Raw genomic sequence first — 15000 nt, 5'->3', positions numbered from 1 at the left:
TAAGGTGCAGTCCCACTCATATTTTTCATTTTATTGATAGATACAGTGGAGAATTAGACAGGAAGGATGGGTGAGAGATAGAGGAGGGATGACATGCAGGATATGTCCCCGGCCGGAATCGAACCGGGGACCCTGCGGTTACATGGTCGACACTTAACCCGCTACGCCACCTAAGCACCCCTGGAACGGTGTATTTCTATGTTAAGCATAGGCACAGCAGCAATTTTTTTGTTCTGCTTGTTATAAAGAAAAGTTCTATAATGCATTGAAATGACATTAAACTAAGATAATAAGATGGTTATCATAATTTTTCAAATCTTTATTAATAATTAATTACAGGGAAAGTAAATGACAATCGTGGCTGTGTTCCGAATTGAATAGAGCGAAATAAAATTTCTGTAGATGATTCGGAATGCATCCTGGGAGCGAGGGGTATGGCTCCGAAGGTAGTCTGCTCTTGAAATCGCTCCAAACAAAGCCGTGGACAGCCCTCCCCCTTCCCCCTAGCCCTCGATGAAATATGAATTGGGACACCCCTACCCTAAATGTGAACGCACAAAACGGGTTGAATTGGGATTGGCCCTATACAGTATGTTATATCTGTGAAAGATTTGAAAACATCTTCTACATTTTCTTGACAAAAAGCTGTAGTCAACATATCATATGACAACAAGCTGTTGTTATTTCCAATCATACGTATACAACACAACACATGTGTTGTCGTTAATAATACGATTCTGGAGTGGGTTGCAAAGGGTTGAGGATAGAGTCTCCAAATGATTAGACATGGGGGGGATCATTTCTGCAGACCATAGAATAGGTGTTATTATATCTTATATCTAGTTATACTGGCAGGTACATAGAATAGTTGTTATTATATCTTATATCTAGTTATACTGGCAGTCACATAGAATAGGTGTTATTATATCTTATATCTAGTTATACTGGCCGGTACATAGAATAGGTGTTATTATATCTTATATCTAGTTATACTGGCAGGTATATAGAATAGGTGTTATCTAGTTATACTGGCACATAGGGAGGCAGAACACTGTTTACTTTTTGTGCTAATTATTGCTAATTGTTGTTGATTATGCTAATGCATTCCCTGACATCTTAGTTAATGCCTAATACTGCCTAAGCGCCATGCAGGTCACCTTCACATAACTTTTACTCTCATATCTGGTATCTATGTTTGTTTAATTTATCTTACATCAAAACAGTTGGTCGAACGCACGCTGGTATAGCCAGATAATACGTGCACAGAAACCATCCCCCAGAACATATTCTGTTGCCCACTCTGTTGATATATACATACATACATACATAAATACCGGCATGTTTAACTTTTTACAACTCCATTATCAAACAATACAGGGCTGACCACAAAATGATGCACTTTCAAAGTGTGAAGGACAAAAAAGTGAACGGGTGTCTAACCGCCATGGTTGGAGAGAAACAAAAGCCATTGACACAGACTCCAAAAACTCCAAAATCCTGTCCATGACCAACTCTGTCTTTGTTTCAGAAGACAGAAAACTCTTTGTGGGAATGCTCAACAAGCAGCAGTCTGAGGACGACGTGCGGCGCCTCTTTGAGTCCTTCGGCGGCATCGAGGAGTGCACCATCCTCCGAGGCCCTGACGGGAACAGCAAAGGTGAGTCTCAGACAGCTCCTCTCACCTTGTGCCAAACATGTCACATGTTTTGGGCTTCCCACCCACCGCCCCAGCTTCCAACTGCAAATTCGCTGGGTGTTTTACCTACCTACAGGGTGTTTTACCTACCTGTGGGGTAATTTTACCTACCTACAGAGGGTTTTGTAGTTTTACCTAGCTACAGGGTAGTTTTACCTACCTACAGGGTAGTTTTACCTACCTACAGGGTGTTTTACCTACCTCCAGGGTAGTTTTACCTACCTACAGGTGTTTTACCTACCTACAGGGTAGTTTTACCTACCTACAGGTGTTTTACCTACCTACAGGGGGTTTTACCTACCTACAGGGGGTTTACCTACCTACAGGGTGTTTTACCTACCTACAGGGTGTTTTACCTACCTACAGGGTGTTTTACCTACCTACAGGTGTTTTACCTACCTACAGGGTAGTTTTACCTACCTACAGGTGTTTTACCTACCTACAGGATAGTTTTACCTACCTACAGGTGTTTTACCTACCTACAGGGTAGTTTTACCTACCTACAGGTGTTTTACCTACAGTACCTACGGGGTAGTTTTACCTACCTACAGGGTGTTTTACCTACCTACAGGGTGTTTTACCTACCTACAGGTGTTTTACCTACCTACAGGGTGTTTTACCTACCTACAGGTGTTTTACCTACTTACAGGGTGTTTTACCTACCTACAGGGTGTTTTACCTACCTACAGGGTAGTTTTACCTACCTACAGGGTGTTTTACCTACCTACAGGTGTTTTACCTACCTACAGGGTGTTTTACCTACCTACAGGTGTTTTACCTACCTACAGGGTGTTTTACCTACCTACAGGTGTTTTACCTACCTACAGGTGTTTTACCTACCTACAGGGTGTTTTACCTACCTACAGGTGTTTTACCTACCTACAGGGTGTTTTACCTACCTACAGGGTAGTTTTACCTACCTAAAGGGTGTTTTACCTACCTACAGGTGTTTTACCTACCTACAGGGTGTTTTACCTACCTACAGGTGTTTTACCTACCTACAGGGTGTTTTACCTACCTACAGGTGTTTTACCTGCTATGGGTTCTCTGCTATGTATGTTATATGTATGTTATATGTATATAATGTTGTTTAACTTTACGTGGGAAGCTATATCAGAGGGGAGCCATCCATTTATGCCAAACCAAATGTATAAAAAATATATATTAAACTTTACATTGAAATGCCGTTATTGTCCTGACTGAAGCTGCTGGCTGACGGTCATATTCATACTCACACTAGTACAACCTTAAGGACATTTGAAACACAAGTTTAAAGGGAAGGTGTTCATTGTGAGATACACATTTATGAGGAACAACATAGATTCATGGATCCTGAAGTCACTGGAATTCGGCCCCAAATGTTCCAAGGATAACCTTCATGAGTAAACGTCGTCATAGGCTTGAGCAGCGGTGAACATTAGCTTTGTCATTGTGCTTTTGTGAGTGAACTTTATTACACTTCATCAGTGGGCTTACAGCGATCGATAAGCCTCATCCATACTAAGCCTGATGATCACTGTAGCCTTGGTCATTGGAATTCATCAGTAAGCTTCATTAGTAAAGTTCATCAGTGAGTTTACTCGGCTGAACAGGCCCAACAATTGCTGTAAAAGTTGATTGTCGAAATTCGTCAGAAAGCTCCATCAAATATATTGTATGTTCCATTTATGTAGTTTCAACAGTGTGTGTGCTCCCACAGTAACTGAGAGCGGTTTGGGTTTGGGATTGACTGTAATCTCTCTCTCTCCCTCCCTCCCTCCCTCTCTCTCTCTCTCTCTCTCTCTCTCTCTCTCTCTCTCTCTCTCTCTCTCTCTCTCTCTCTCTCTCTCTCTCTCTCTCTCTCTCTCTCTCTCTCTCTCTCTCTCTCTCTCTCTCTCTCTCTCTCTCTCTCTCTCTCTCTCTCTCTCTCTCTCTCTCTCTCTCTCTCTCTCTCTCCCCCTCCCACCCTCCCGCTCTCTCTCTCTCCCCCTCCCTCCCTCTCAGGTTGTGCGTTTGTGAAATACTCCTCCCATGCTGAAGCGCAGGCAGCCATCAGTGCACTCCACGGCAGCCAGACCATGCCCGTGAGTGCCGTCTGTGTACGTATGTGTGTCTGCGGGAGAGAGAGAAGCACACATCACAGGCCCCACAACAGCCATTCTACAGTCTTCAATCAGCCTTCATTACATAGTTAAAAAAAACTCATTAAAAGCATTTGCACCCAGAAAAACCCCAGTATATAGTAAAGTCATGTGTGTGTGTGTGTGTGTGTGTGTGTGTGTGTGTGTGTGTGTGTGTGTGTGTGTGCATGTGTGCGTGTGTGTGTGTGTGTGTGTGTGTGTGTGTGCGCGTGCGCGTGCATGTGTGTGTGTGCGCGTGCATGTGTGTGTGTGTGTGTGTGTGTGTGTGTGTGTGTGTGTGTGTGTGTGTGTGTGTGTGTGTGTGTGTGTGTGTAGGGAGCATCCTCCAGTCTGGTGGTGAAGTTTGCCGACACGGACAAGGAGCGCACCATCCGGCGCATGCAGCAGATGGCGGGTCAGATGGGCATCTTCAACCCCATGGCACTGCAGTTTGGGGCGTATGGGGCTTACGCACAGGCAAGGCACTTCCCCCTCCTCACACTGCCCTTCTAATGCTCCTGAACAGTTAGAAACCACTCGTGTGTACAGCCACGTCTGGATTTACCTACACAAATACCACCCTATGTGGTCTACATTTGGGGTTTTAACCAAAACAAGCAGAAGAGCTCCTATAACTCCTATTTTTAGAAACTCTACACTGGCTTCCTGTCAAGTTCAGAATAGATTTCAAGATCCTTCTGCTTGTTTCTAAAGCTCTCACTGGCACAGCACCAGAATATCTGAGAGACCTTTTGCTAACATATCAGCCCAATAGAGCTCTCAGGTCTTCTGACGCTGGTTTTCTCTGTGTACCACATGTACAAAAGAAGAGATTTGGTGAGGCTGCATTCTCATTTTATGCACCCAGATTGTGGAATGCACTGCCAGTTTACATTAGGGATGCAACCTCAGCAAATATGTCCAAGTCAAGACTAAAAACCCATCTTTTTAATATTGCCTTTAAATGACTAAATGATTCAATTATGATTATATAATGATTGGAGCACTTTGAGCTGCAACGTTTGCAGGAAAAGCGCTATACAAATAAAGTTATTATTATTATTATTATTATTATTATTATTATTATTATTATTACATGAGTTGTCTGAGCATTCATAACTCATGGTTATTTTTGATGTCTAGTCTTGGTCAGACAGAAAAGTTCTGCTTTTGTGTGCCCCCCTCAAAAAGTACTGGTGCATGCTGGTCTTTATAATGCACTTAGGCTTTTTAGGAATTCATGAAGCTAATAACACTCTACCTCTCTCTAACTCTCCTATCTCTTCTCTTTGTGGGGTGGCTGTGGCGCAGGAGGTAGAGCCGCCGTCTAATGATCGCAAGGTCGGCAGATCGGCGGTTCGAGCCCCGGCTGGCCACATGTCGAAGTGTCCTTGGGCAAGACACTGAAATTCAAGACGCCCAAATTGCTCCCAGTGAGCGGGCCGGCACCTTGCATGGCAGCTTGCCGCCATCGGTGTGTGAATGTGTGTATGAATGGGTGAATGAGACGCCGTTGTAAAGCGCTTTGGATAAAGGCGCTGTATAAGTCAGTGTGTTTACCATTCTCTCCCCTCCCTCAGCAGGTGCAGCAGCAGGCGGCTCTGATGGCCCAGGTGGGCCAGGGGGGTTACCTCAGCCCCATGGCTGCCTACGCCGCCGCACAGATGCAGCACATGGCCACCATCAACGGCATGCCAGGGGCCCCCATGACCCCCACGTCAGGTGAGGGAGTTCAGGGGTCAGAGTGTCAGGGGTCTCTCCAACCATGGCCTGAACAGGATCACGTGTTCATTTGTGCCTCACATTGAACCTCTCATCATTGCCCTATCTACTTCTCTCTACCCCTCTCTCTCTCTTACCTCCTCTTGCCCATCCTTCTTTCTCTACGCCCCCCCAACCCCCCCCGCCCCCCATCCCCATTAATTTTTTATATTGTCAATTAGATGACATGGCTAAATGTTAGCAAACATCAGCTAACATTCAAAAACATTTGACTGTGAGTGTTGTGTTCTCTGTAAAATGTCTGCTAACAGTCTGAAAAGGCAATGCACGGAAAATACAGTAGTAGTAGTTGTAGTAATAGTAGCAGTCATTCAATAGCTGAAATGTTTCTGTTTTAAATATTACCGCTATATTCCCATGTTAATCAAAAATGTGCCTCTCTAACAGTATGAAACCTTTGTCCAAAAGTGTCCAACAGTCACCTGCTGTTAAAAGCAAACACAGTTTGTCCACCAATGCCTCGTTGAATACACCTATTGTCTCCAGGATGTAGTGGGAGCATAAACACGTGTGCAGCTGGTGAAAGAGTGAACAAGTTGGCGGCCAATCCAAATCTTCGGACATTTATTCTGGAAAAAAAGTAAATAAATGTCAACGCTGTTGAAAATCAATGACACACTTAGTTAAGCCAAAATAGCTTGCAAGCTAATCTTGTTTTGTGAGCCTGCTAACAATGTGAAGTAGTGTTGTAGTTAACTAGGTAGCAGTGGGGATTACTCACCGAGTCCATTGCATTGCAATATTTTGGCTTGACTAGCGAGTGTGTCATTGATTATCAACAACGTTGACATTTATTTACATTTTTCAGAATAAAAGTCGGAACATTCAGTCGGTTGCCGACTTGTTCCCCCTTTCACCAGCTGCTGTCATATTTTTCGGTGACCCTTTATTTCACATCCCTGTTTTAGCTGTTTTGGTTCTACCAGGTGTTCTTACTAAGAAACTATATGATGATGATGTGATACTAAAATCTACTTTCTGGTACTCACCTCTATAGATTCAGAACCATAGATAACCACATGGTTCCAAATGGCACAGCGTGCTGCTCGAGTCAACGAATCGGAAAAGAAGAGTGAGCGTGATTCATTCTAAACGCTCAGAGAATCCCGCTTTCACCTGGTACTTTCTTTAAGTGAGCGCCTGCTTCCTACCGGGCTGTGAAATAAAGGCTAATCCGTTGTTCTATGATGACAAGCATACCAGCGATACCCACCGTATACAATACACTGCTTAGCGTTTGTAACACTTGTTTCATGTTTCTCCGGTTGTCCAGAAGCGACCAGCATTTACCCACCTTTCTCCTTCTACCACGACATCCCAGATTATCTCTCTCTCTCAGGTGGGAGTACGCCCCCGGGCATCAGCGCCCCCGCTGTCACCAGCATCCCCTCTCCCATCAGCGTCAACGGCTTCACCGGCCTGCCCCCCCCACAGGCCAGCAGCCAGCCCCCGAACGAGGCTGTCTACACCAACGGGATACACCCCTACCCAGGTGAGCTCACTGCTCCACACACACACACACACACACACACACACACATGCACACAGGATCACTTGCACACAAGGAGTAGAGGCTACACACTCGCTATATATTTGAGATATACTGTACATGCAGGGTTCGAGTTATAAGCTGAGCTTTGTGGGGGTCTCCAAAATAACAGTGCGAAATGTTCTCATGCACGCGCGCGAATCATGCCCACACAGAGTTGGGACTTACAAGTTTTAATTAGCCATAGGCTACTCATTTCACCACATGAAACAACAGCTATAAGCGATAGTCACGGGTATCTCGGCCAATAATTTTGTTGTTTTTGCTATACAGTCCATTCACTTTCACTGTTAGCACGACACATCTCCATTTCTAGTGACATCGCACCTGACATAAATAATCATGTATGCTCGTCCATGAATTGTGCTTTCATCTAATGTTATGCTACTACGGGAATCAAGTGATTTGACATTAGAAAGGAATTTGTTTCATCTCTTGTGCAATGTGCTCTACAATCTGGGCACATGAATGATCGGATCGGTGAGCAGGGGCCAACTGTCGCGCCATTCATCTCATTAAGTTTCATAATTTGATTCAGTTTTGTATAAGGCATCTTTTCTTTAGCGACAGTATAGGCTGCCCTGAACGAACTAGCTGTCTCTGGAGGTGAGTTCTGCTACTTTCTTCGGAAGCACTTGCTTTTGTTTGAGCTCTGCTATTTCAACAGTTTCAACGTTAGGTGTCATAACAGGTGCAGCTGAATTCAAGTTTGGTTTCTTGGATGAAAACCCGAAACTTTCCAGGCTTGTCGACTCGGTCGGCAGCAGTGGCCTTTTTTGGGGCGGCATGATAGCTAGCTACTGAATGTTTTCTTCTCAATAATCATGTTTTCACGTTCGCAAGTTCTCAACGATCATATTCTGCTGTTGCACAATATTCTACTGCGCCCCATAGTGTCTTGGTGGTAAAGTGCAGGCAGTCAAAGGCATACTGTCATTCACAGGAGATTAATGCTGGTGCGCGTAGTTCTTTTGGAAAACGTGTTTATTTTAGAATATTTATCATATAAATAAATATAAATAATACTCATTACATTGACATTTTTGATCAAATAATGGTTGTGGTAATGTATTATTAGCGACCCCCACAGATGTATGATTTTACTGCTTTCATGGGAGCTCAGACCTTCCTTATGGGAGCTCAGCTCCCATTGGCTCCCACATAACTCGAACCCTGTGTACATGTCATAACACACACACACATGTACACCACACAGACATGCACATACACACACACACACACACACACAGGTGCAGACTTCTACTATAGAGTATAGACTATAGAACACACACATTGATACACACTCATGTCATTATCAAGACTTTGTAGAGCACACTACTGCCACCAAACACACATTGAATGATATGATAGACATGCTTTCCATAACACATACACTCACTAACACACTTACTCACTGCAACACACACTTTTCTACAGTGTGCCACAGGCGCATTGCACACTGCAACACACACTCACAAGGAAATGAACTTGTTCCATTCTGTCCCCAACAGAAGGTAAGAACAATCGGGTCAGTCCAATAACTTACCTATAGCATGTGACTACTAGTACTGTCAGCTTGATGACTTGTCATGACACAATAACTGCATAAATATAATTTCAAGTAACATTTAGTAGTTAAAGTTATTCAAATGTATTGTGTAGCATATAATTATTATTATTATTATTATTATTATTATTATGATTATCATCATCATCATCATCATCATGATTAACAACAACAACAATAATAATAATAATAATAATAATAATAATAATTACAATAATTATAAATAAGTATAACAACAATATTATTATAGAAAGTATTATTATTATTGTGATATTAATTATTAACAATATATACATTATTAATATGATTTATACTTGTATTAATAAAGTACATATATTGTTGTAATTGTTGGCATGTGACTACTCAGTCATTACTGTAGGAACATCAGCTTGATGACATGTCATGACACAATGAATGAATGAATGAAAGCTTTATTTCGAACATGTAAAAAAAGAAATAGTTATAACAACAAAAAACTAAAACAAAAACAAGAAAAAACAAAACAAAAAACACTACCGTATTTACTTAACATGTCCGAAAAGGAGTAGGAAGAAGCATAAGCTTATTTAATCCTACCCCTTCTCCAATACTCAGAGATTAATAATTAATAATCTACAGTTAAATTCAATATTAATATAATATTGTTTTACTTTTAACAATAACTACATAAATATCATTTCAAGTAACATTTAGTAGTTAGTTATTGAAATGTATTGTACAGCATTATAATAATAATAATAATTATTATTATTATTATTATTATTATTATTATTATCATCATTAGTAGTAGTAGTAGTAGTAGTAGTAGTTGTAGTAGTAGTATTGTTATTGTTGTTATTATTGTTATTATTATTATCATTATCATTATTATTATTATTATTATTATTATTATTATTATTATTATTATTATTATTATTATTATATTGTTAGTCAATTCTATGACTGCAGGTAATGTCTGTGGTATAAGAGTTTGAATGTGTCTCATTTGGTGAGAGGTTTATTTGTCTTCTGAGAGAGGCCAGAGCTGAGGTGCATAGTGTGGGGGGGTTGAGGGGGGGTTGAAGGGGGGGTTGTGGTCAGGACAGGCTGATTCTGGAGGGCAGCTTTTGTGGTTCAAGTCAACGTTGGCTCTAAACGATAAAAACTAAAAAAACATCTGTGTTATTAAAATCATCTTCAGGGGCGCTTATTAATGGTTTATGTTTGTGTCATGCTCCCATGTCCCATGTGAGCGGGGGTTGTGTGGGGGTTGTGTGGGGGTTGTGTGGACACTATATTTTGGGCTTTCTAAAAGAGGGGAGGACAATGCTTCTTTCTCCAATCTCTTCCCAGTGTTGCAGGAGGTGGTTTTTAGAGAGGACTCGGAGAAAAGCGGCTTGACTCAGCGGAGTTGTTTTGGGGTTCAGGGAGGCTGCTTCCTCTCCTCCCTCTCTGAAGGTACCCGTTCTCCCCATCCCCTCCTCCCCCCTCCCCTCCTCCCCCCTCCCCCCTCCCCTCCTCCCCCCTCCCTTCCTCCCCCCTCCCCCGCTTTCTCTATCAGATTCTTAACGACTCTTCAGTGTTGCTGTTAGTGTTGCTGTACTGCACATGGTCGGTGTGGTCATATGGGGTTTTCATAGTGTTGGTAGTGTGGTATTGGTGTGTGTGTGTGTGTGGTATGTTTGTGTTGTCTTCACGGTGTGTGTGTGTGTGTGTGTGTGGGTGTGTGTGTGTGTGTGTGTGGTATGTTTGTGTTGTCTTAACAGTGTGTGTGTGTGTGTGTGTATGTGTGTGTGTGGTATGTTTGTGTTGTCTTGACGGTGTGTGTGTGTGTGTGTGTGTGTGTGTGTGTGTGGGTGTGCATGCGTGCGTGTGGGTGTGAGTGTGTGTGGTGCAGTACGTTGCTTTTGTCTTGATGCTGTGTGTGTGTGTGTGTGTGTGTGTGTGTGTGTGTAAGAGAGAGAAAGAAGAGAGAGAGAGAGAGAGAGAGAGAGAGAGAGAGAGAGAGAGAGAGAGAGAGAGAGAGAGAGACAGAGAGACAGAGAGACAGAGAGACAGAGTGAGAGTAGCGTGTGTGTCTGTGCATTGTTGTGAGTCTGTATGTTTCAGTGTGCGCATGTGTGGTGTTTCCTGGTGGTGGTGGTGTGGGGGGCGGGGGGGTTCTACATGCATGTGTGTAGGTGTGGTCTTAGTGAGGTGTGGTGGCATGGTCTTGGCTGTATTGGGTGTTGGCTATCTAGTTCGAATGTTTTTTAAATTGGTAGTTAAGCCATAGTGTTTTCAAATTGGCTGCTTAGTTCTATTGTAGTTCAATGTCTAGAATTGTGTTTCATAAATTGTGTTCATCAATTTGTTGTCAAAACCATACTGCAACTGGTGAATTGGTTTTACATTTAGAACATTTTGGCCTGCAAATATGCTCCCAATTAAGTACTGTAGAGGTGGGATCTATATTCTTGTTGGCATGCTTCACTTGTGGTCAATAATAGTTTCCGGCGTTTGGAACACGTAGCTATTCCCTCTAGTCTCAGTTGTTGGGGGGGAAAATTGGTAATAAGGAGAAAAGAAGAGTTGTGTTGTCCCCGCAGAAACCCAACCGCTCATGTGACTGCTCTTCTCTGACTCGCTCTAACCCCTTTCTTTATATCACCTTTTTCTCCCTCCTTCCTTTTCCATTGTGTCCTCTCCTCTCTCTTTCCTCCTCTCTTTTTTTCTATCTTGCTACTTGTTTTTACACTCCTCTTCCTTCATCACTCTATCCTTGCCATCCGCCTTGTCCTTTCCTCTACCTCTCCTCCTCTCCTTTTTCTCCCTCCCCCTCTCCTCCTGTCTCTATCTGTCCCAGCAGCTCAGAGTCCCACCACAGCGGACCCCCTCCAGCAGGCTTACACTGGAGTCCAGCAGTACGCAGGTCTGGCACTCTCAACGTGTGTGTGTGTGTGTGTGTGTGTGTGTGTTTTTTCTATTCAGAAAAAAATGTTCATGTTATTCCATGTTTGTAGTTACAGGGAAAACACCCACTAATGCACACACTGAGACACACAGACACATACTGACACACACCGAGACACACAGACACACACTGAGACACACAGACACACACTGAGACACACAGACACACACTGAGACACACAGACACACACTGAGACACACAGACACACACTGAGACACACAGACACACACTGAGACACACAGACACACACTGAGACACACTGAGACACACAGACACACACTGAGACACACACTGACACACACAGACGCCCGCAGACACACAGAGACACACACAGACACACTCTGACACACACTGACACACACAGACACACACTGACACACACTGACACACACTGACACACACAGACACACACTGACACACACTGACACACACTGACACACACAAACACACACAGACACACACAGACACACACAGACACACACAGACACACAGACAAAGGGACAGAAAGACAGATCTAAGATGATGACAGCATTCACGCCTCAGTGGTAACACTAGAACAGCCATGAGGGTCATTTGTCCACTGTGAGTAAAGAATTTTGACCACTCAATCAAATTTCAGGACCCTCCTTTCATGACTTTTCCTAGATATGTGCGTTCTACCACCCAGTATCCTTACATTTTCAAAATCAGCTAATATAAAGCTGTTTTGATGTTTTTCTATGTAGGAAGATGGCTAATTTACAAGCGTCCAACTAGTGGTCGTTGTGTGTAAATAGCAGCTTGAGCATTGTAAAGAGGCGGTTCTTTTAGTAGGTAAAAAAGGCACGGCTGTTCTAGTGTTAAGGGTGCTCTAGTGTTAAAGCTGTTCTAATGTTAAGGCTGTTCTAGTGTTAAGGCTGTTCTAGTGTTAAGGCTGTTCTAGTGTTAAAGCTGTTCTAGTGTTAAGGTTGTTCTAGTGTTAAAGCTGTTCTAGTGTTAAGGCTGTTCTAGTGTTAAGGCTGTTCTAGTGTTAAGGCTGTTCTAGTGTTAAAGCTGTTCTAGTGTTAAGGCTCTTCTAGTGTTAAAGCTCTTCTAGTGTTAAAGCTGTTCTAGTGTTAAAGCTGTTCTAGTGTTAAGGCTGTTCTAGTGTTAAGGTTGTTCTAGTGTTAAAGCTGTTCTAGTGTTAAGGCTGTTCTAGTGTTAAGGCTGTTCTAGTGTTAAGGCTGTTCTAGTGTTAAAGCTGTTCTAGTGTTAAGGCTCTTCTAGTGTTAAAGCTCTTCTAGTGTTAAAGCTGTTCTAGTGTTAAGGCTGTTCTAGTGTTAAGGCTGTTGTAGTGTTAAGGCTGTTCTAGTGTTAAGGCTGTTCTAGTGTTAAAGCTGTTCTAGTGTTAAGGCTGTTCTAGTGTTAAGGTTGTTCTAGTGTTAAGGCTGTTCTAGTATTAAAGCTGTTCTAGTGTTAAAGCTGTTCTAGTGTTAAGGCTGTTCTAGTGTTAAGGCTGTTCTAGTGTTAAGGCTGTTCTAGTATTAAAGCTGTTCTAGTGTTAAGGCTGTTCTAGTCAGGCACGTGCCGTGAGCTTTTAGATTGGGTAAGCATAAAATATAGAAATACACGTAATTACACATACACGCTATCAGTGAACGCAGTTTCAAGGAAATGCAATTTTGATGCCCTAGAACCCGCTAATAAACGGTAGTGTCACTTTGTGATCAGATTACCAAAAACAAAAAAAACAGTTGCCAGTTTCGACTATATCAGGGGTGCTCATTGTTCAATCTTTTTTGAACCAAGATATTTTCAAGTAGCCAGCCTGCTGAAATCTACAAGTCCAGTTTCAACATCGCAAACGCAGTTAACGCACACACGCACAACACAGACACACACCGTTTCCAACCTCCATAGTAAACTCACAACACACTTTCTTTTCACACTTTGTCACACAGGCACTTGACATCACATCACAAACCCTCCCTCTCTATCTCTCTCAAACACTTTTGGTTCAGAACCAATGGCACGGACAGCGACATTAGGCCTATCTCAGCGATTGATTAAGCAGCTCTCTCTCCAAACACGACGGCACAGGCCGACATTCAAAGGTATAAGCAGAGGAAGTCTTAAATAAGAAGCCATAACCAGCAGCACAGCAGAACCCAAACCATATAAACAAGCACAGATCGCCACCAGCCTCGCGAATCATATAAATCATATAAACCAGCAAAGAAGCCATGACGTAAATTAAAAAATGATATCTTACCTTTACTTGAAAACGAGGTCCATTCGCCTCTCCTTGCGAAGGAACACCTCTGCCACTTTAGTGTAAAAGTCACTCGCCTGTTGCAGTTTGGAAAGTCTCTCTTTTTCAATTGAGATCAGGGCCAGTGATGAAAGGCGTCCTTGTCCAGTGCGATTTCGAGTGAGGGTCTTCACTCTCTTCAAAGTTGAAAATGACCTCTCAACAGATGCCGTTGTTGCTGGTATGGTTAGGACTAGTTTAATCAAATTTGTTGCCTCTGGAACTGTTTCAGCCAAGTCATGCTGAATTATCCATCCAAGCATCTCCTCAGGTGTTTTCTCCCTCACCTCTTGGATTTGGTAAAGTCCAACTAAATCTGCCTTAAGTCTAACGAAATCGAAATATTTATGATACAAAGCCAGGCTCTCAAATTTGGCTTTGTCAAATTCTTTTGACATTTGGTTAAATTGCTTGCAGTCAATAAGGCCAATGAAATTCAAACATTCGAAGTTGCTAAATCTAGCCTTCATCTGTGTGAGCGTGTCAAAAAAAAATCCTGTTATAAAGTATCTTCCTCTGGTCTTTGATGGGTTGGTTGGGTTTCGCTCGCCCCTCAGTGAGATTTAGCTGGCTGCGTTTCTGGTCAAATTGAGCGTAGCGCGCATCGAAGTCCTGAAGTTTGTTTTCCAAAGCGGTCATTGTATCTTGGATCCTAGAACAACAATAACCAATGTCCATTCCCTTCTTTTGCAGCACATTAAACAGCACATCAGTGATGTTGAAAATCTCCTCATAAATGTCTAGGAGAAAGCACGTCAAGGCCTTTGCCAGCCATGCATCATAGCCTGTAGCCATCATTAGGGTTTCATTATCCCAGTTTGTAGGATTATCGATTATCGACTGAAACATGGTCCGCAAATCCGAATATTGATGGTTGATTGTCTGAACTAGGCGTGAGTGTGAAGACCACCGTGTCGGTGCTGCTCTTGGTAACCGGCGTTTGACGACCTCATCCAGGAGTTTTGTGCGCTTTGTCGATTTGTTGAAAAATGATGAAAGGCCTTCCACTGTTTTGAAAAATACCTGGCATTCTGGAATAGACCTCGCCGATTGCGATAATACGAGATTCAATTTATGAGCATAACAGTGCGTAAAAATAGCCTCTG

General features: G+C 42.7%; 1 protein-coding gene across 15 annotated transcripts in view; it reads left to right on the top strand.

Moving 5' to 3' along the window:
• celf4 (CUGBP, Elav-like family member 4) overlaps positions 1-15000 on the top strand; it is a gene marked incomplete at both ends in the record, with an annotated part of 165239 nt that overhangs the window by 141289 nt on the left and 8950 nt on the right. For 3 of the 15 annotated variants that reach the window (XM_080528931.1, XM_080528938.1, XM_080528932.1), the window contains 6 exons: positions 1529-1657; positions 3680-3759; positions 4132-4275; positions 5376-5517; positions 6917-7069; positions 11521-11601. In XM_080528931.1, the coding sequence (XP_080385057.1) occupies positions 1529-1657; positions 3680-3759; positions 4132-4275; positions 5376-5517; positions 6917-7069; positions 11521-11601 (729 nt within the window). Of the gene's footprint in view, positions 1-1477; positions 1658-3679; positions 3760-4131; positions 4276-5375; positions 5518-6916; positions 7070-10025; positions 10131-11520; positions 11602-15000 lie in introns of all 15 variants that reach the window. The other 12 variants (XM_080528927.1, XM_080528935.1, XM_080528926.1 and 9 more) reach the window with 10 other exon arrangements.

This window comes from Nansenia antarctica (genome assembly GCF_963989245.1).
Source record: "Nansenia antarctica genome assembly, chromosome: 4".
Lineage (NCBI taxonomy): Eukaryota > Metazoa > Chordata > Actinopteri > Argentiniformes > Microstomatidae > Nansenia > Nansenia antarctica.
Note: the sequence above shows the minus strand (reverse complement) of the source record. Positions and strands in the feature narration are given on the sequence as shown.